Source organism: Passer domesticus, chromosome 8, assembly GCF_036417665.1.
Source record: "Passer domesticus isolate bPasDom1 chromosome 8, bPasDom1.hap1, whole genome shotgun sequence".
In the NCBI taxonomy this organism is placed as follows: domain Eukaryota; kingdom Metazoa; phylum Chordata; class Aves; order Passeriformes; family Passeridae; genus Passer; species Passer domesticus.
In genome coordinates this window covers 30,497,637-30,520,755 of record NC_087481.1, presented here as the reverse complement: position 1 = coordinate 30,520,755, position 23,119 = coordinate 30,497,637, and the positions used below count along the sequence as shown (strand labels likewise).

At 38.8% G+C, this 23,119-nt stretch overlaps 1 protein-coding gene and 1 long non-coding RNA gene across 8 annotated transcripts in view; one reads left to right on the top strand and one right to left on the bottom strand.

The window, feature by feature from the left end:
- CCSER2 (coiled-coil serine rich protein 2) overlaps nucleotides 1-23,119 on the bottom strand; it is a 61,344-nt gene that overhangs the window by 30,923 nt on the left and 7,302 nt on the right. For 4 of the 7 annotated variants that reach the window (XM_064430062.1, XM_064430061.1, XM_064430066.1 and 1 more), the window contains 3 exons: nucleotides 17,356-18,832; nucleotides 16,241-16,443; nucleotides 2,760-2,850 (listed from right to left, as the gene is read on the bottom strand). In XM_064430062.1, coding sequence (XP_064286132.1) covers nucleotides 2,760-2,850; nucleotides 16,241-16,443; nucleotides 17,356-18,793 — 1,732 coding nt within the window. In that variant the 5' untranslated portion in view covers nucleotides 18,794-18,832. The remainder of the gene's footprint in view (nucleotides 1-2,759; nucleotides 2,851-16,240; nucleotides 16,444-17,355; nucleotides 18,833-23,119) is intronic. The other 3 variants (XM_064430063.1, XM_064430068.1, XM_064430067.1) reach the window with 1 other exon arrangement.
- Nucleotides 8,369-11,751, top strand: LOC135306351 (uncharacterized). The gene is made up of 3 exons (XR_010367151.1): nucleotides 8,369-8,712; nucleotides 8,916-8,999; nucleotides 11,571-11,751. It is a non-coding gene; the product is annotated as an uncharacterized LOC135306351 (long non-coding RNA).

Here is a 23,119-nt window from a genome sequence, read left to right as displayed (position 1 = left end):
CAGAAGAATCCAGCTTTAACAGTATTTCCACTTTAAATAAAAATCATTTGGAGGAGATAGAGGTTATGGAAGAAAATAAATTTAAAAGTAACAATTTCCTGTCTCTCATTCTTACTGGTGGTATCTCCAGGCCTTCAACAAGTTCTAACAACACACAAACACAGAAAGGCAACATGATAAAAAAAAGGCCAGTATTGCATTGCAAAAACAAAACAACTTTGTTACTTAAAATACAGATATACCTCACACTATTCAGATGGTTTGGTTTTCAGATTCAGAGACATTTAATCTGTATTTAACTGGACAACCAGCGTGATTTAAAACAAGGAAACCAAACGATCTCTTTAAAACACCAACTTCTGCAAAGCCACAGGAATTCCACAAACGTCTTAAGGGAACAAATGCTAAATTTGGCAACAGCCCGGAAACGACTGAGAGAAAGCCAAAACAACATCTACCCAGGAGTCAGACCAGGGAAAAACAATCCTAAACTGCTATTCTGCCACCACACCTCGTCCTTCACTTACCCAAGGAGCTTTCCCTCACATTGTCAGTGGTTTCCTGGGAGCAGCTCCGCTCAAGGGAGCGGTGTTTGCCCCCGAGCCCCGCGGCGCACGGCTCCGAGCAGGCCCTCCTTCCTTTCCTGCTGGGTTCCCAGCCTGCGTGGGGCTGGGAGCCAGCCCCGCGTCACCCTCTGATTTACACGGCCCTCCTCGCTCCCTGCATGCCTGTGCAGCTACAAGTGCTGCTATAAATAGTGGCCAAGCAGCATCCCAGGCTCCAAAGTGAAACCAGGAGAGTTTCCTAGGACCTGGAAAGTCTTAAGAGGCTGACGTCAGTGAAGTCGCACATAATTATGGAAAAAGTGTTGGCAAAAAGTGCTGTTAAACATTACTAGAACAAGTACTCATGCCTACAATTCAGTTTTTTTCACCTAGCAAATAACCAAAAAATTGCATAATAAAATAAACATTCACCTTAACTAACAAGATTTATTTTCCTTTAGCAGTGTCTTTCTACAGCTCATAACACATGAAAATTAATAACAAAATAAGCGCTCAGTAAGTTTACAAGCAATTATGATTTTCAGCTTTGGAAAAGTAAACACTGAGACACTGAGTAAAGACAGGTGGACATTAACCAAGAAGAAGCTTTGTTTTTTCAAGCGGTCATGTCTATAAGGGAAGACCTGGAGGTGGCTTTTGAATTCTTCTTTTCAGATCCTCTTTGATGAAAACAGAATTTTCAAGATAAGAAGCAGAGATACCCAATTTATGCCAGGCTAATTTCATAAGGAAACCCAACCTCTAAAAAACCGTCAAAAGTAGCAGTAATTAGTTTTAATGTTTTTGCGGTAACCATTTACCTTTAAAAACATGCCCTTCTAGCAGTTTTCAAATTAATAACTTGTAATGGAATTACTGATGCAAATGCAGTGCATGTTTCATATAAACAAGGAAACTTAGGAGAAATTGATCTACCCTTTAAAATTGTTTCTTTAGCTTTTCCCCAACAGAATTAAATTACTCCTACTGAAAGAATATGCCTTAGGCTTGCACTGTTACCCATTCTGGAAAATGAGTAAAAAAGTAAAAAATTCATACCTGTCAGAGTTGAAAAGTTGCATACTTGCAATGTTCTCAATCATTTCACACAAGAACTTTGAAAAGCTCATTTTGAGATTTAAAAGATTAAGAACTGCACTTCACATGTGCACAGAATTAAAACATGATGTGTCACCATCATCGCAGATGGAAAACTGTGCTTTATTTACTGTAAATCTGGCTTCATATCTAACATGCACACAGGAGTCTTCACCCAGATAACTCAGAGGTGCTCTCAAAAACCTCTGAATTTACTTCAGCAAGCAGCTGAATGTTACACAAAACAAGTAAAGGCACCTTCCTTTCAGTGCCTGTTTGCACTGGCTAGGGCTGACAGTGCTCCACATTCAGTGTTTCTGCATTTGAAGATAGACTGCCCTCCACTGAACTTGCAGGTGAAACTAATACCCATATTCACACAACAGTAGCTCATAATAATAACAATACTCATCAGTCCCAGGAATAAACAAAGCAAATGCCTCAAACATAAACAAAGCAAATGCCTTTCCAGTCTGAGATTTGACAAAGTGCAGCCGTAATTTCCTTTACCAGGTTCACTCTATCCTGAATTTGTTCTATTTCAGGGGCATCTAGGTACCTCTGCCTTCTCTGTGAAAAGTCTGCCAGCACCCTCAGTGAAAACAAGAGTACATTAAACACAATTTGAAAACACATATCTTAAATTTTATATCTTCTGCTACCGTGACGTGTATGTATATCTATTAGATGTTTTCATTTTGTAGAAGAAAATTATTTATCTCAAAGAATTATGCTGCCATTCAGCAAAGCTGAAAGAAAACACTATCCCAGCATTTCCAAATATAGCTGAATCATGAGACTGAAAGACTAACTTAAAAATTTAAAATTTATTCTATAGAAATAATCCCAAAGAAAAAACTGTATGAAACAAGGTTGCAGTTTTATTCAAGGTAGTACATTTCTATATTCAGATTTTTTCAAATGTAAGAGTTGTATTTGGGAAATCAGAAATATCTCCCAGTATTTCACAAAAGAAAGAGTTGTTACTTTAAAAAAACCACCCAAACTTGAAGAGTGCATGGACTTATTAAGTCAGGAGTCAGAAGAAAGCAACTCAAAAGTCTCTTAAGCCCATGAAGCAGTTTCACAGTGAGACTGCTTGGCTGCCTTACTCACCTTTGTCACGAGGTGGGTCCTCGGGCAGGTCCACATCAAGCATGAGATCATCATCTTCAAGATCACATGAATCAAGATTATTCAAGATATCCTGCAAGAAAGGAAAAGTGAGATACAGCTGGTTCTATGATACTTTATATACCCTAATGTCACAAAAAGCTTTGTTACATTTTTATTGTGCAAACATCCAATGTTACCAGCAGCCTCCTCTACTCAGGGAAGATCAGCCTTATTTCAGACCATGTATACAAACAATACAATATACAATCATCACACCTCTGCTAATATGACACAGTAACAGTGCTAGAAGAAACAAAGATGGATTAAAACATTTTTCTGCCTGATGCTTATGGAACACTGCAAAGACTTTTTTATTCATTAATATCCTGCCTCCTCCGCAGCTGAGAGCATTTTGAAACTCAACTACTTTGTTTACCTGGAATTCAAAAACAGCTTTGTGAAGAGATGATGTTAATTCCTTTTATTTCAGCTCTCACATTATCACGAAATCATTGAAAGGAAGTGAGGGAAATATATGTTATCTTGACTTTTTGGGACAACAAAGCTTCAAACATGCTATTATGAGCACCAAACTCTGCTTCTTTTTGCCTTTCAGATTGTGGTTCATATAAAGCTGTTCCTAAAGGGACTGATAAACCATCACATTGCACAGGTATGCTAATGGCACAAGAAAAATGCTATTTAGTGCTAAATGAATTATATGTATTAAATACAGTCAGGTATATTAAAGGACTGCAATGAGGGCAAGTCAGTGTTAAAAAGACAGAGACTGACCCCTCTTGCTTGAAGAATTCCAAGAGGAGGAGGAACTGAGGAGGTCAAGGCTGTGGAACACCCAGCTCACAGCTCACTCAGACACTGCCAGTGCTGCTGGACAGCCAGAGCAGCCTGGGCAGAGAACCAGACACCCTTTCACTCCACTACTCCAAGGAAACTAAACCCATGAATACCAAGTGACAATCACACACAGCAGGCCTGAGGAAACTCCTATGGACAGCCAGCTCCAGCTCCTGAGTTCCCAGTGAAAATCACACCTTTAAGGCCTGAGACCAGATTTAGGCACCACACCTCTTTCCTAACAGCAAAACCATAGATTTTTCTTAGGTTTATTGGCTACTCCTAGAAGTGATGCCTAGCACCAAAATTATAATTTTATAATTATTTCTCATAGTAATGTGATCATTAAATACTAACATGAATACTGGCATATAGGGTACCAACACACTGCACAACAATTCCCTTGCAACGCCACCCCTTTGCTGGCCATCATTTGTTAAATTTTCTTTGTCACAGATGCACAGGTGAAAAGGAAGAAGAGGCATTTATCTGAAATGTTTCTTCAGCTGTTCTTCAGCAGCCTTCCTACAGCACTCACAAAGCACTACTGTATTTTATTACAAATGGTTAAAAGAGCTAAGTATATTTTAAGATTTTTGGGGGGATTTGGGTTGTGACACAGGACATTAAACATTTTGCATTTCTGCAGGGCAAGTTATTTATTTACTTAGGAGGGAGAGTGTGATATGAAAATAGTTATTATGCACTTTGTAAAACATGAGCAATACAAAAGAAAGATGGAATACTTGAGACAAAACCACCTCCTTTTGTCATATTTCAAAGTCTTATCTGAATTGCTTTGTCCACAAATAGCATTCTCTGCATTTACAAGAAAAATCAGGAAAACCTACACAGCAAGGCATTGGAAATAATAATAAACCCAACTATGAAAAAGCTTCACAAAAAAATGGAAGCCATTTAAAGGAAACATGGATTTAATACTTAAGACAAGAAAATGCCTGTATATTTATGCTATTTTTGCTTCCATTTATCAAGGAACCAGGAGTTTTTAAACTAATGCATATTTTTTCAAGCAATTCTGCAAAATACAGGCATGTTTGAGAGGCAGCTTTGGTTTGGTAGTTGATAAATTATTTCTATGCCATGCTTTCATCTTCCAAATTAGTGTGAACAAGCATTATTTTCTTCTACTGCGAGAACTTTAATGAGCATGACAAATAAAATGGAAACAGTGGCCACAAACACAAAAAGTGGAAAAGCTTTGCCATTACTGTGCAAATGCATTAAAAATGCATAAAATAAAAACACAATATGCCAGAATGTTTACTAATAAACCTAGATAAGCCATCTTACTATGTTTGAATGAGAACTTTGGAAGTGTAATGGTGTCACACAAGGTCAGCATTTGAGATTCCAGACATACTTTCCTGTCAACAGCACACTCCATTATGCTTCCCTAATTACACATTCTTCACCACACTGAGGAAAGGAAACTCCATGCTACAAAAAAACCCCACAACTGCAAATACCAAGACTTTGTAATCACTGGGCCATGTGTGAATGCACTTTGAGCATTTTCCCCTGTGAGGTACTTGGGAAACACAATATACAAATAGGTGTCAGCAATGTCATCCTGAAATAGCCATAAGATAAAGTACAAGTTTCATCAGCATATTAGTGCATTTAAAAAAAATAAAATTTAGATACTTCTCTTGTTGTTCTTTCTACTGCATAAGGAACTGCAGGTAATTACATGGGAATAACATAGTTAATAATGTGTGCTTAACAGCAATTAGCATCATGAAGTGATTCAGGACAATGAGCTCAAAAAGAACAGCAAATAAAGAAATTCTTTCCAAGTGCATCAGCTCCAACCCTACAGAATATTACATGTTTCAGCAATTATTACTAGTCACAGAAAAAGAAGAATCCCATTCTACTTGTATAAGTGAAAAGAGTAATGTATACTAAAAGGGGTATGATTTTCAAAAGGCTGATTCAGCACTAGGTTTTCAAGCTGGTACAACCTAGGAAGAGATTGAGTTTGGGACTGTGAAATCCCAGGTCCAACTATAGTGCTGTCCCCAAGCTCTCTCTCCACAAAGCTTTTCCACCGGACACAGGCAGCGTGCTTTGCTGGCTTCCTGCAACAGACAGGGAAAGCATGAGGTGAGACAGACCATCTGTGAGTCCTGCTGTAAGAACTGAGGAACCCGAGCACCCCAGTGCAGGGAGCCCTCATTCTGCACAAGGAGAAGGGAAAAGGCTAAAAGGGCAAGGCACACCACACGTGTCTTACCACTTTCAGCAAGTTCACTTCCATGTTCTGCAAATCCTGTCTGGAGTGATTGTCCTCAGATGCTGTGCTTTACCACAGGTTCAGCAAGCACACCCAACAGCTCACCCACAACAGCTTGGGGTTTAACCCAGTTTGTTGGAGGCATGGAGCCCAGCACCTCTTTCTAGGGAGGCACACAACATCAAGACCACTGCTTTGAAGATTGGGGAACTCTATGCAGAAGAGCTGCTTTTGCTGAAGCAAAACTCCAGACTTCATTATAATGCAATGTTCACCATAATGAACTGGAGTGAAAAATACTCGTCTCAAAAAGTTCAGTTTCCAAAAATTCCTCATGCAACAACATGCATCATAAGCTTTTTCTTAAACTGAAGAGTGCTATTTTTCAGTCCACCAACCAATCTGAGTTCAATTTAGCTTAACAGCTGAACCTAGGCAAGAGGCCTGATTCTCAGCTTTCCTACTTTTGCACTAAGTATTATAAGGTTATAATGCAATCAAAGTAAAGCACAAAGTGCCCAAAATAGAAGGCAGATAGATATCTGCATTTTCTCCCTACTAAACTAAAAATGTTGACCAGTGAAAGTTTATAAGACAATGTATATTACAGTGGAATTTAAAAAAAATGAAGTCAGGCAGAAATGCAAAGCCCTCAACTAATTTCACAGAGCGTTACCAGAATTGAGAAGAGTCTGAGCTCAAAGTACCAATGCCAGGTGTAGGATATTTTGCAGGAAAAGCAATTGCTTTGAGGGAGTCATGAACTGGTGGTGAGCATTAGGAACAACGTTTTACCTGTTTCCATAACTCACAATCTCAGACCTCACTTGTTTGTTCCACCTTTATGAAGCAGCTAAAGGAAAATAACTAATTGTTTTTATTACTGATTTAGTGACTTAGGTCTTGCTTTTGATGATGCTGAAAAAAGACCACAGTAGAAGATAAGTTTGAGTAAAGGGAAAGAACTACAAAAGAATCAGGCCAATAAACTCAAGTGAAGCATTTGAGAGCAGCACCGAAACTAAGAAATCATCATTTCAGGCACTTTGAGGAATGAAAATAAGGAAATGGCTTTTAAAAACAAACAGAAAATAGACTGGGTAAATCAGTCATCTGAAGGGCAGCTAAAGAATAACTGCCAAAGTCAAACACAAGGCAAGGCTGACAGAAGAAAAGAGGGAAACCTCCAGGGTCTTTTTCAATGCTATTTTCAGCATTTGACAACACCCGAGATAGAGATAAAAAAGGAAATAGGAAGTCTCCAAAAAGGCAACATTATATAGGAACTGAACAGAACTCTTAAGTGAAGGCAGAAAACACAGAGGAACAGCACATAGTGTGCTAAAGGGCTGAAGAGAAAAACCCATGGTAAATGAAGTCCTTAAAACAGAGAAAACCACCCGGGAAAGAGGTGGGATAGAACTCTGCAGGATTTCTATCAAGTTCAAAGACAGAATAGGAAAGGAGTACTGTGTACAAGTCACATTAAAGATAATTAGGCCAAGCAGGCAAACAAGTATTTTGTAATTTTGTCCATGCTCTGTAACTGAAGGTTGCTGTGGCAACACATGTAATAACAACTTGGTTTGGAAAATCCAAAATATTTTTGGTTTAACTGTTAAGGAGAATGGTCTGAAAGATTTACAGTTCTTGAAAACATTTTTATAGAGGCATGTTATACCTAGGTTTACTGAAGGTATAGAGGAATTCATTATTAGCTTAAGTTATTACATGCTATATCTAAAGCATCTATACTTTGTTTTTTTAATTTTTATTTAAAATATAAAATCAGATGTCAGACTCTGTAAAAAATCTGAAATTCAGTAACACACTGAAAGAAGAGAAAGAGGAAAACTAGAAACATTAGCCATTCTGTTGAGACTTGACCAATTCATAAGCAACAGCACTTTCAAACACACAGCCCAAGCTACAGCCACTGCCACATGCAGCATTCCTTGACTGCCATCTAGCCTCCAGCAAGGAGGAAAGCTGGAAGGGGGAAGCATTGTAACCATCTTTCTATAGAATTCCAGCAAAATTTAAAAGATTTTCTGTTTGTGGGGTTTTTTTAAATAGGCTGGTGCTTTTAAATAGAGAAGTTCCTGTTTACTTTTAAACACAATCACAGAAAGCAGTCAGCAGTGAGTACAAACAGTGACAGAGGAAGAGCAGGGGAGGAGGAAAAGCAGTGCTTCCTACTCACTGCCTCCAGTCTGTTTGCACAAAAAGGCTACCAGTACCAGAGGTTCAGCACTGCTTTTACAGTTTATCTAACCAACAATGGAGCATTTTACCCTATTAAGCAATGTGTAATTGCTACAGCTACTCTTAACTGGCAGAAATGATTGTGAATGATTCCCATTCCACTGACTTGCACTTGTATTAAATGTACAATGCTTGGTTTAAGGAAAATCTAGATGCTTCGAGTAATTCCCAGCTGAGAAAGGAACCAAACAAAAACCTCAGAGGAACAGCATGGGCATGGCTGTACCAGGAGCTCAGTTGTTTCCTCTGTGCAAGAGTTTTAATTCTACCCTAAGAGACTTTTGGAGTAACCTGACTATGACACGTTACACAGCATTAATGTGTTCTATTCTTACACAGCCAGCTTAATATACTTGTTTCTAATTAAAACCAAAACCGTCCTCAAATACCTCTGAGCTACTTTGGGGTGATTCTATTTTGACCAATCTCTCCAAACTAACAACACAGCAAGTGTTCCCTCATTTACTGCTTTACTGCAGAAATGTGTTTATGCCACATCATCCTGATACATCTCCACAGTGTCAGCCAAGAGCACAAAAGCTCAGAACCAGCTCACACGTGGACATGCAGGTACCAGCTCATACACAAAACATCCCTTACAAGCCTAGGAAATGAACCTAGTGCTAACTTCTACCAGTGTTTGCTCTCATATTTCACACAGCATCACAGCAGCTGCCACACTCTTTCCAAAACACAAACCCAAAGGTGTAACTAATGGATGCAAGAACAGAACACATCAGTAAAAGTAAAGTTGCTTTCCTTGGTTTTTCCAGCCAAAACAGCCTGAGAAGATTTACTGTGTCAGTTCTGAAGGATGCAGCTCTCAAAGGCATCTAAGCTTTCCCAAAGGAAAAAAGGTAATTTGCCATAAAAGGATGTTCACCAAATGCCATGTCTCTCAGACCAGCATCACAAGAGGTTTGTGCACTGTAATAAAGTCATACTACCTCCTAATAATGTTTGACAGTAGGGACACCCACATAACGCAGGACAGACAGAAGTGCCATCTCATTAAGTAATTCTGTTTCTCACCACCTCTCCTTGCTGCTACAGTTAAACTCAGAAGTTAAAGAATGGAGCAGAGATAGGACAGTAGATGGTGGCTATTTTCACTCTAAAAATCAGTTTCTAATGTAATGACATTTCCTTTCTCTGCCATGGGCAGAAAACTGTCTGCCAGCAAACTCCACCACAAGAATGGCTGAGGAGCTGACAGGACACACTGAAATGAGTTTGTGCCCTTAGTTCTGTATTGACAAGAAACAATACAGACTGAATTTTTCACAGCAGTTGCAGTTTTCTACTAAAAACTTAATGGTGGGAATATTACTCAAGGATGCTCTCCCATTACTTCAGTATGCTCACTAATATTATCTGTTTATAATGAAGATTAAGGGCAAAAAGATGACACTGACTTTTGAGGTTTTTGAAATCAGAACCAAGCAGTCTAGCAGTTTTCCAAACATACATTTTTAGGTATAGGCTTCTTAGAAATTAAGAAGATAAAAAAACAATTGCCACAGATTTCTGTAGTTGTATTATCAGAAAAAAAATTAAAACTATGAAGTTAGAACAGTACAATTTAAGTAAATCTGAGTAATTTTTATCAGATTCTGGAACATGACATTAAGCTATTGGGACAAAAGTACCTGGAACTTAGACATGAATTTAGGAGCTTAAACAGAAGTTATCAACTACAGCAACTTCCAATAAGCAGCTTCCAATGAAAAACAGCTTTCAAGGCTGACATGTGTATTAGATTCCAATCCCAGAATCACTCTTTGTATATATACATATATATATATATATATATATATATACACACACACACACACACACACGGGCAGGAAGTCTGACTACAGAAATGGTAGCTTCTCAGATAATGTATTTCCAAGAAATCTTTCTATATTCCAAGCAAAAATTCACACATTGTTTGCCATTTTCTAGAATGCATCAGTAAAAGCTAAAACCTCACAGAAGACCTCATGTGCTACTGTGATATCTCTTGCTAAGAGATCTATTGGTCTAACCCAAAAGTCAGGCTTGCAGGTAAAGGAGTGTGAAGGACCAATGAATTCAATTTGTCCTACAGGACAGAATTTCTTTGGTGATGAAGGTAAATAATGAAAATTCTCTGAGCAGAGACAGAAAACAGAACTCCATACGACCATACAACATTAGTGATGCTATGTGTTCTGTATCCAAAGAAGGTGTTCTCCTCTATGTTGGGCATGGAGGGCAATGCTGAAGGAGGGACAACACAAATTGCAGAGTATCTGACTCTCTCTGGGTTTGCTCTCAGTCACTCCCAGGAGGTTCACACACTGTACCCACAGCCAGTGAGGAGCATCTGCCACTGAGGATTTCTATCACTGCCCATACACACCTCCACACCTGCATGAGGTGACTTCACAAGTGCATTTGAATTCACTGGAAAAAAAACCTTTGTTTTTTGAATACCTCCTGGGCAGATAAAATCACCTCCTCCTTCACTGGCACTGCAGTCACACAAACATTCTCACAGTCTCATTCCTCTGACACACTGATGAATCCTGGTATCCCCTCACACCTGAAGGGAGAGGCTGCCCACTTTCCTCCTCCACGGTCCTGTCACAACAGTGGCCAGATAAAACCTGGCAGCTGCAAGAAAACTAAAATCTCTGAGGCTTGGTAGGCAGCAAAAAGGCAACAGCTACTTCAAAATCCCAATCACCCCAGCATAGGTATGTAACAAGATTCCCTAAGACTAGAACAATTGTACTTCATTAAATAATGTCTTCTCTCTCTTTCCAACCTCACTAGAGGATTGGGTATCTAACAGTGTCATCAGTTCTCACTGTATCACATTTACTAGCAAAAAAAAAAAAAATTTAAAATCTCAAACCACATACAAAATTGGAAGTGTGTATTTATTAATGCCATAATGAATTTTAGTCAAAATGCACTGACTGAGGTGAAAGCATCCTTTGCTTTCAGTACAGAACAAACTCAGACACTTCTTTAAGAAGTGCTCAACTGAAGTACACAAATTACTTTTAGGAAACAACATGGGAGCACAAAATGCAATTATTCTCTTTATTAACCTCGCCTTTTGTATTCTAAGAAAGGAGGAAATGCAGTAAGTCAACACTGTTCATTTGAGTACAGTCTGTCAAAAAATATGTGTCTTTTTAATGCTCTTCTCTGCTTTGAGCAGGATGCTCATTGTTCTTTGAAAAATGTAAAGAGAAAAAAAACCTGAATTTCAACTGGCTCATTAAATGAAAGGCTTTTAATGCGTGCTTCTTGTAACCAGCTTGCACCTGAAGGACTCAGTTCATGACTATTCTTTTAGAAAGTTATAGCAAAAAAAGAAAGTTTGTGCTGAGGAAAGATTACATAGTTTTTACATTGTCTTAAGCTTACTTGCAGTTTTATTTTCATTACAGCTGTAACCAAACATCACAAAGTTTAAAAATCCCAGTTTCTCACAAAACAAGAATTAGTGTTTTGGCATTAACCTCCTGAAGAGAAAGTTCAAGTAAAGAAAGGAGGATGTGTAGAAGGTAATATCAAGCAAGTACAACAAATGGAAATAAATAAAAATAATAAAGGAAATAAATGTATTAGAACTACACACATTACAAGTCTGAATTCACGTTAATAAATTACTCACTTGAGAAATCAGACTAGCAATTTAAACCTTACTACAGAGTCATTTTGAGAAGTGAATTATTAAAAAAATTAAGCTAATTAACACTAAATTACTTGTAAATAACTACTGAAAGAAATTAATAAACTAAACAATTCTATTTTAGCAAGTTCATTTTCTCTAAGAAGCAGAGAATATTTCACTGAGTACCAATGTTTCAGGAGACACAAAGCATTCTGACCCCTCTCAAAAACTAATTCAGAACTGCCCCTGCCCAAGTTACAGCCACAAAGGGGAAAAAGTATAACAAACAACAACAACAAAAATCTTACAGGATTTCAAAAATTTCTGGGAAGAATAAAAAATGTAACTATTTCATACTCTGGCTAAAATTCTGCCCATGTGTCAAACTGATTCATCCCAATGAGATCCAGATTTCATCCCAAGAGCAATTAAATTCTCAGCAAAGCAGTTAAAACCCATCTGTCTCCTCAAGCCAGATTTCAATTATTATTCCATAATCCTATGCCCTTATAATTACATTGATGTTGACTCTGCACATACCCAAAAACACTGGCTTTATTTACTTCAGGAAAAATGAACACAGAGCAAAGATTCACATTGCTACTGAAGCCTACAGGAAAAAGTCAATCTGACAGTACAGGGAACACTCTGAAAGCTTCCTGTCCAAACCTATTGACCCAAATGAAATTGCTTCAAAAGACAAAAAAAAGCAAACCCCGAATTACATCGCAAAAACTTCTTCTCCAGAGAATATTACAGAAAGTAGCCAAAATTACTGGAATATTTTCAGTTTAAAGTTCTACTTCTTGCAGACTTTGAGCTCTAGAATATTGTAGCACCTTTAAAAACAAGCAGATACCTCAGAACAAGAACAGCTGTAGTACTGACCCTTCTCAATGCAAATAAGGACTTGCACTTGCCAAAAACATTCAAAGCTTCACTCTGAACAAACACACATTAAAGCTTCTGTTTCTCATGTGCCTACTTAATGTGCTGGAGATGAGCAAACACCTCAAACCTTGCTACAGCAAGAGAGGGCAAGCAAAGGAGCCATGAGACTCCAGTCAGGATGCCTGTTTGAGAACACATTGCTGACATGTATGGTGAACAGTATTTTCAGACAAAATCACTGAAAACAAAAATCGAGCAAGACGCAACTACAGCCAGGAGTTGTACCTCACACTGCTGAGCAGCTTTCTGCCATGAAGCACTAAAAGAACTGCAGGCAGTGAGTAAAACCCAGGACAGGAGCAAACAGCACAGCTAAAATCAAGTGAGAGCACTTATGGATAAAGACTGCCCTTCCTGCTAAGCTGCAGAGCCATCAACTGCTCTGCTAAGCATCAGTCTGCTCACACAGAACTCAACTTGGTGCTCAGCAGCACAGACCAGCTGCTGAAAAAACTGTAAAGGGCACCAACAAAACCAGTGCTTAGAAATTTGAAAGCAGTTCAGCACTAAGAAAGTTATCCAAAATAACCAAAACTTCCATCCAAAAGTGGAAATAGAACAAGAACAACAGGGATAGTGGAATTAGTTATTTTCTCTTATGCAATTAGACAATAAAAATATTTTCATCTTTACAAAAATCCCACACATTCCTACCAAGCTCTAAGTTCTCCCTGTGATATTATTTAGATTTGTATGACTTTTAAACTTCCAGCACTGGATTACACATTTTCTCCACAGCTGTTCACTCAGTTAGTAAAGAACAAAAGGCCTGTACTAATCAAGGCCAAATGTATTTTTATTCTTCATCCCCATGTCTTTAAAACCAAGATGCACTGAGAATGGCAAATATATTGGCTTTTCTGCTCCCCAAAAAGGAACAATGAGCTTCAGATGCCAACAAGCTCCTGCTGTTGCCTTCCTATGCTGGTTCTCTTTTCAGAAAGACAGTTAAAATCCCCTTTGCAAAAAAAGATGGTCCAAACACTCCTAAACTAAGATCACCCTAGTGGGAGCTGCACTGCCATCTATGGAAAAGCTTAGGAAAAGCATTTAGAATTTGTTGATACTAAGAAGGATACAGCTTAAAAGACTACCAGAACAACAGCAGGATGGAAATGAGGAAGAAAAAGGCCATTACCAATTACTCAGCACATAGTTCCCTAAATTGTCACTCAGCCACATTGCTTCTACTCACCCCAGCCTGGTGCCACAGGAACTCCAGAACTACTGCTTTGGTGACTGCCCTGGAAATACTTAATCCAAGGGGCAGGCAGGCTGGCTGTAGCCCAAGCACTCCAAATTCTTAAATCTGACTCTCATCAATTGGATTTTGACACACAGATATGAAATGCTTTTAACTCACCACACTAGAGGATAGAAACTGCATAATTTGATCACGTATCTCCCAGCAATCAAAACATCTGACGTGTTGACTAATCACAATAATTATTCTCAGTGCCTGCACGTTTTTGTCTTTATACTCCCTGCTTGCAGAGAAAAGGAAAAACATGGAACAAAAGCTTACAGTAACCTACTCAAGAGTACTATTTCTCAGAAAGAATGAAAAACTGCATCAGAAATTCTTCTGCATCTTCAGATTACAAAAGATCACTGTTTAATCTTTAGGCTGAAGAAATCAAATATATCGTAATTTCTACCAAAACCACAAGTACAAGAAAAAAAATAAATCCCACTACTAAGAGGCAATTCAACACTTCAGAGCTACATTTTTCCCCTCAAAACCCATCCTACTGAAAATACATTTCTGCCTTGCAAAAATAAAACGTGCTATTGATGCTTTTCTCATTCAGATAAATGTCACAGTACGGTAAGCACTGAAATTCAGGAAAAGCAGTAACAGGATAAAAAAAATCAAGATGGATAGAAACAACATGTGATCTTCTAGATTCAACATCAAGGCTTAAAATCTCCTTTCTCCACTTCCTCAAAAACGAGTAAATACATTCTTCCTTTCTTAAGCCCTCTCTAAAAACTCTTTACTTTCAATAAACAAAGAAATAATCCAAAATAGTGAACAAGAATATCAAAGGCTTCTAATGAACCTCTGCTCCACATCTGCTTAGATCAGCTTCTGTCAATCAGCACATTAATTCAATAAGAACTCATATCCATTCACAAACTAATTCAAGGGGGCTACATGTATCACAACCTAGATGTACACTCCAAAAGCACAGTAAAAGAAGTATCTTCCATTAGTTTGTTACTTTTCAGAGTATGTATCAAAAGACCTCTGTTTAAAACTTACCAAGGACAAAGTTTAAAAACTTCCCTTTTTTCTAGGCATGTGCGTGCCTGTGGAGACAAGGGTGTTTGTTTTTGCAGTGGCCTCCATGAAACTTGGGTTTTCCCTATAAACACCAATAAAGCTACAAAACTCACACTATAAAAATCTCTAACAGCTTTTCCAAGCTGGTCACAATTGCCACTAAAAGTTAATAACCACTGCTAAACTCTTTCAAGCACTAGATCCCAACATCATAATTTAAGACTGAGAGCAAACAATACCACAAGCAGCTGAAAATATATCAGGAATTGATATTCAGTTACACACAGAGAATATAATTACCTATCTGTGCCCAAGTCTGAAAGTGGTATCTACATTACTAAACTGGCAGTGGTGACACAGTACCTAACACACCTGAAACACACAAAGCATGACACATTGATTAAACCAAATTGGTTTTGTCAAACCTTCTGATTGTTAGCATCGTGTCAATAAAATCCAAGTGGCTTGATTCAGAAGTTTGTGCAGATAAAGAAGTATAAAGAAGGGCAGACAGACAGAATTTCTTCAGGCCCACTAAAACTCCCAGGTTGGCTCTCTGATCTCAGATGAAGGATCACAGCACAGCAACAACTCTCCATCCACTCTCCTTATATTTCATGATTCTTGTACATCAGTTTGAGTTTAGCAGCAAGGAAAAGGTTGTGCTGCATTTGTGTATCCCACTGGAGAGGCACAAAGAGCCCTGCTACAGTGAGCTACAGCCAGGTCTCTACCTCAAAGATGATATGATTGACTGAAGAGAGAAATCAAATGTCTGCTTCAGCTCACGAGGGCCCTATGAGCACACAGTATAGAACAACAAATGCAAGAAGCCACAGAGGCAACAGCTATTTTCTGGCTTTTTCACTCCTATGTTTAGAGATCAGTAGGAGGTATTGAACCTATCCTTTGCAGAAATCAAGTTCCTTTACTCTTTGTGAGCACTGCTATGAGATTACATAAGGAAGGACCTGTTTTGTCCTGACTTTAGAATAAAGGAAGAAAAACATGTGTGCAAACAGCCTGATCAAGGTCACCTGTCCAGAAACAGGAGGTCCTAAACAAGAAGTTTCACAAAGCAATCAACTACAGCGGAAGGAAGAAACAATTATAGTTTTTTTTTAAGAACTAATATTAAAAAATAACTTAATAAGCAATAAACTAAACACACTGTAGTAATGCAAGTTATGAATGCAGGTACATACTATGCTGTTCATTTCTGAAGAGTCGTAACTTCCACACGGATGGACGCTTCCTATGGGTTCCAGCCCTTCCTCATCCCACATATATGTGCCATCAGAGCTGTCAGACGGAGAAAGCTCAAAGGAGGAGCCAGCTCTGTAGTTCATCTCTGAAGAGATGACATTGTCAGTAGTGTGTTTTGTGCTTTCACTGTTGTCATCCACTGCTTAAAGAAAACAGCATCAGTTAAGATTACAGAAACAATCCAATATTCAGAAAATAAATGTTAAAATGTCTGTTACTGGTGTGCTACCTTTGCTGGAGCTGTACTGTAGCACAAATACCTGAAAGCTTCCTACAGTATTGTTCCCTCAGCCCAGAAGGGGGAAAAGCTCAAGCTGGTTTGGCAGCTACAATCAAGGAATCTTCCAACCAACATCTTTGCTAACCTTTTACATTGCCCTAATTCACCCACTGTGGAAGCTATTTTCTAGAAATCTGCATCTCTTTAACATATTAGAAGGTGGGTCCAAGAATATGCCCTTTGGATCTAGTCTTTCAATTGCAACATCTCTCAAACAAGCTTTTATCATGAGAAGCCCATGAAAGATTTAAAAATGTGACTTTCAAAAGCATCTTCTTTTGTCTTCAACTAAAAGAATTAATATGCATTAGAAAAAAAAAAAAAAAGACCCAGTAACAATCCTGTTTATAACTGAACTAACTCAATTACACATCCTACACTTATTTCCACTACGTAGAAGCAGTTACAGCTGTTCTCTGCCTACAGAGGTGGAGGGAGCACGAGGTGAAATTTTCTTAAAATATCATCAACCCAGAAAATGAATGGCATAGCAAGGATAAGAGGGATCCCACAACCACAACACAAATGTGTTTAAAGGAGGTCACCTTCAATTTTATCACAAAGACCTCTTCAAAATAATGCTTGGAAAAAAAAAACCCTATAATGCAGAAAAGGCACAAGCAAATACATATGTCAGCATAGAGCAGTTCCATTCTGAAACAAATCGGAAGCAATGGGCAATTATATTAACTTAATTACCATTACAGAATTTTGTAAATTTAGGTAAATTAGAATTTACCTAAAATTTCAAACAGAACATAAAAATATATTTACCAGACACATTTATATCAAGCCACTCATCAGCATTACAGCAAGATCCTCCACCTTCCTTGAGAGATGTGAATGGCTCGATGGACGTTCTGCTCCCACGCTCTAATTCCTGAAGGCAGCTCTCCTTCTGCTGGATTTGTACAGTTCTGTTTGCCTCTTCTATATCTATGAAATCGTCGCTGAAGTCTTCACTCAAATCGTTTTTCTCAGAGGATGACAAAGAAGATATAGATATTTCATCTCCATCATCGCTCATGCACATCACTTTTGACCCATGTTTCCCCAGACTTTCATGCAAGGCCTCCCCAGGTTCTGTTCTTTGAGCCCTGCTCTCCAGAATGCTGTTTTTATCAACGGCTCTGTTGATGGTTGCCGAAATCTCCGCGCTCTCCACCACGTGCGCGTTGGGAGCCGCGCTTTTGCTGCCATCCACCACGGCATTCCCAGCAAACCGCTGCCTGGCAGGCTTCAGCAGAGAAGGCCGACTTAATCTGTATCCATAGGAAGGTGCTGACCCAGATCCATTTGACAGTGGGGGTTTCTTGGAACAGGGAGCTGACACAGCCGAGTACGCTCTGGTAAATCCATACTTCACCGGCTCATTTCCATTGGGTACATCCAGCTGACACGCGTTTCTTGACAGCAGAGCAGACCTCTGAGGCGTCCTGGCAGCGAGATTTTGACTATGGTAAGGCCTTGTAAGATCCACAGCTTTATTAAAGGAATGTGACCTGGTTAGAGATGCAGTGGGAAGGAAAGAATTCTGAATGGAATGTGAAAAACTTTGTGATCTTACCATTTTGTCACAGGAAAAAGCCTTGCCAGCATTGTCTGTAGATTGTGCCAGGCTTTCTCCAGAACTTGTCCTTGTGGCACCAGAATTAGCTCTAGGCCTCTGCAAACCTACCACTGGCCGGTTTCCATAAAATCCATTTAAATTTGATCTTGGAGCATTGAGTCCAGAGTATGTCCTTCCTGACAGGGTACCTTTGGTGAATTTAGCTGAACTAGAGAGTCCAGGTATAGACTTTGGATTTAACTCCTCAGTAGAAGATACAAACATATTGGTTTGCTTTGCTGCTTTTGACGCAACTGAAGCAGTACTGTTCAAACCCACCCTGAGCTCATCATTGCCCAATGCTCCTTGAGACTGAGGGTACTTCTCAGAATCAATTAATTTTTCATTAGAATTGCGTCTGGTGTTGGCCTCTCTCCCATTCTGATCGTTAAGATGATATTTATTTGATTTTTTCCAGTTGAAAGCAAAGGAAGACATTCCAACAGTGCCATTGTGCTTGCTGTAATTTTTGCCGCCGTTACTCCCTGCTAAGCTCACAGCTGTCCCGTTTGGCATAGGTTGCAAAACAGCCCCTAAAGTTTTCGTTCCATATTTCGGTAGCCTGGAAACCAAGGATGTCCTGTTTAGATTTTTTTCTTCCATGAGCTATTGGGTGCATTGGTCCTTAAAGGGTGCTTGAATCTAAGAAAGAAAAATAAAACAACATTAAACCTGAATTAACCACACATTAAACACAGTTTTCTATACATTTGCAATTATATACTTCCTAGATTTCTGTGCCTAACTCCACCATACTGAAAAAGAGTAACCCAGACACATTTCCAGAGTTCCAGCAATTATCTGGCAATAATATGTTCTTCAGATGGCAGCTCCCTCTCCCAACTTTCATTCTCTACATAAACCATCTTTTTCTGTTTTCCTTTTATAATCTACAAAATAAACTCAAGAAGAGGTTGGATGATTTTTTTGTTCATTTTTTTTTTTCATTTACCCATTTTCAGCAACTAACTGAACTTTTCAACTGTTACAATTATTAAGTTATAAACTTATAATTATTAAGTTATAAACTTACGATTTATTATTTTGTAAAAAGCAACAAATACGACATAGCAAAAACCTGTGGTCAGCAACATAAACCTGCAAAAAATGATAATGTAAAACCTGACTAAAAACTAATTTTTTGAGATAGTTTTCCATTTCCCCAATGCCTAAAATATAGGAAATAATCACTCATCATGCATCTCACCACAACATTTTTTGTTCCCAGACCTTATGGATATCCCCAAATCAAGATTCACATTCCTAGCCATTGTTTCCACTTTGTATGGAGACTGTAGTCTATTTTGGAAATTATCTTATTCACACATAAAACCTGAAGTACAGTGCAACAGCTGCATAAGGTCAGTGTTGGTAAGCAAATTCAGAAGTTCTACTTATTCAAAGTACACAGAATATCTTGTGTAACCACAGCAATCATTACCCTAAAGTGAATCACTCCCCAAGCTGCAAGACTCAATAAGAAACATTTAAATTCTCAGTGATATAATTGAAGATAAAATCAAAGATAAGATCGAAGCGGCATTAAATTCATGCAAACTGAAATACCCTTAGGATTTGCCAGTGAATAGGATGCCCCAGAGCAGTACTTCTGGAAGCAGATCTACATTACAAAGATAGAAAGAGAAAGGTACTGCAGACAGGGCATTTAGGGGCTCCTAACTTGTGAAAACATCCGAATCCACATTCTGCAACTGGTGTGTGCACTTCCATTTTGAAACACACAAATTGTGACTTTTCAAATACTCAGTGAAATCTTACACACCAGAGACACTGCCCTCACCCAGGTGTGCAAAGAAGGACAAGAGTATTTCCCCCCGGGACCAGCAGAACATTTCATTCACCATGTATAACACCTGCCTGCATGTGGATTGAAGTGTCTAATGCCAGACTTCTTGCCTACCTGCATACCTTGCACAGGAAAATATCATCAGGCTTTAATAGCAACATCAAAGATATTTATTTCATGTCAACTACATACAATAAAGTACACTTTTTTTAATAACTCCATGAATAAAAAACGGCCTTTAATATGCTGATGAATTCATCCCAGCAAGCATCATAATGCAGATCCCTCAGAAGATAACCTAACTCTAAAGAAAAGGCAAGTCTCCTGAAGAAATCTTCCAAATTGAAAAAGTTAAATTAGAAAGCTGCTAATTTAACTTGCATGCTTTATGGATAATTCCCTTTTCACATCTGTCTACCATCTCTTAGGTGACTGCAAAATTTAAATGAGGCCATTTAATTAGATTACTTTAATCCTCCACCAAGTGCTGCAAATTAAACTTGAAAAGGAGACCTTAAGAGTTCTCTAGGAAGGGTTCTTGCTCATTTATCCTTGATTAGGCAAAGACAACACATTATCTTCAACAAAACCATACTGATAGCCCAGAACACTTCAGATAATTAAATTAAAAAACAAACAATACTTCTCTGTATTTTATTAGCTATGTAACTGTAACTACTGTGCCACCTCCTCAAGCCCAGGTTTCAGTTGTTTCATTGAAACACAATGTCATCAAAAAAACCACTAAAACTTAACAGCATCATATCTGGCAGATGTTTTCCAGAAAATGGGGAATTTTCTTATTAAGTTCTCTAAAACTTCCTTAATCTTTAGCTATGTGTACTAGGAAAGATTACACCAGCCTCACAATTAAACTCCCTTTTCAAGCAGCACTGTTACCACTTAGAGTGTGATTTCTGCATCCCAGAAGATTCAAGTTCAATACAATTTAAATTGCAGCCTACTGTACTATAAAGAAATTCAAAGTATTTTTAGACTTAAGCAATCAATGGATTTTTTAAAAACTGGCATTTGGGCAAATAAGTTTTATATTCTTTGCCTTGGGAAATACATTATCTAGTGCACACAAGCCTAATCAGAATTAAGCTAATTATAAAGAGCCTAGCCTTACATAATGATCCAGGGAAAAGGAGTTAAAATCCACAGACCCCCCCTGAAGTATAATCTGAATTAACTGAAAAGCTGCTGCATCCCTACCTTCAAGGATATTCAAGATCCTGGTGATAAGCAAAAGGATATTAATTCTCACCCTCCTTGGTACTTCCTCTACAGGATTATTTACACCTCAGTAAAATCCTGCACTCTTAGTTTCAAGTGACAGGGACAACATTCACTGTAATTTCATTCACAGTTTGTTTCAGCACCACTAGGAAGGCAGTCTCCTATACATTAGCTTGCCAGCGAAGTCCAGCTTTGCATCTGAGACTCTGCCCTACAGAAGAAGACAGCTGAAAGATTCATACACTTGAAATCTTAAGCATCTTAAAATACTGCAATCCCTACCATCCCTGCCAGCAGGAAGATAACAGCATTTTCCAGCTCCAGATTCCTCAATGGGACTGAATTCCCCTCCTCTTGTCACAGCAGTGTGGGATGGAACACATCTGACTGGTGACAGGCCAGAGCAATTCCCCTCTGCAGTCCTCCTGCCATGGCAGCAGTTTCAGATCTGGGTTTCATTCACAGAAATTTAAGTGCACATGTATTTCAACTGTGTCCTGTGCACAACTTTTAAAACCACCTCTTACACCTCTGGGTTATTAAAAACGCATTAGATCAATTATGTGAAAATATCTTATTTCCACCAAAGTAGGGAGGTATTGAATGTCATCAGGGAAAAAATCTGGGAGGTCCCTGCAGCAGAAATAGCAAAAGGCTTCCTTAGCACTCACTTAAGACCACTGCAACATGAGGAGCACAATTGCAAGTCAGTTTTCAGCTTTAAGAGGACCATGGGAGCTTAACAGAATGGAAGAAACTGGCAAGAGATCCAGCTGGCAAACACCTGCTCTGAGCATGACAAGCCCTGGGGAATTCAAGATCATGAATCCTGAGGAAATCATGCATGCTGTATGAATTAAAATGAATCAGAATGCAACCAGGAATTCTGATGGCTTCAAGATTGAACTTTGAGTATTTACAACTTTTTGTGTTGTTTACTCTGCACAGTGTGGTTTCAGTTCAGGCCAAAGTGCCACCTTCGCTCCAAGATCCAGTAAGATTTAGCAGCTCTGCAGTAGAATCCTCCAAGCCTGCCTTCCTTCTCCTGTCCTCCATTTCTCCAAAACACCTGTTCTTGAATCAATTCCCAGTGCTTTACAAAGGCATCCCTAAATTTCAGCCACTGTCCCACTCCTATGTCCAAGCTGCAGTCATTAACACCAGTTCCCTGACACTGCCTTCTGAAGGTACCACAGTCAGCAAGTACAGCAAGGAATTCCAAGACTGCGCGGGCTTCTTGTTCTATTTCTCTGAAATTACCTTGCTTTTGTGTGTCCCAAATTGTGAGATTCTGTTTTCAGGCGTCAAGACAGCTTAGATACACACCCTTTTCTCTTTTTCCTCCTTCACACTAATGAGGTTCTACTCACTTGGAAGGGCTGATCTAGCAAACACCAAACAACCAGTTATCCTGGTTGCTCTTGTGCTCAATTTACTGTCAAAACATACTAGGTCAGAGAACAGGAGCAGAACATGATAATGAATAAAGGGAGAAAGAAGGAAGCAAGAAATACATCACAAAGAGTTTCAGCATGTCTAACACTGAGCAATATCTTTGGTCAATACAGCAGAAAATGTGACATCCCTTGTCATCTCTAAAAGCATTCTTGCTATTCATCAGAATTCTTAATGTTTGATATGGCAAGAGGACATAAGCACTTACTGGAGAAAAAGCAATTGGGAAATGCAGCTCTGTTTTGCAGAAGAAAGCTACCACAATACTTCCAGAATCAAAAACTCCCTCTGCGTCCCTCAGGGTCACTCTGCCAGTTCACTCTGCCACTAATGCTGTTTACACAGAACATCAGGCACCTCAAGGAAGTGAAAAAGGGCTAAGTGTTATCTGCCCACACAAGGATACTTTGTAATTGTTGCCCACC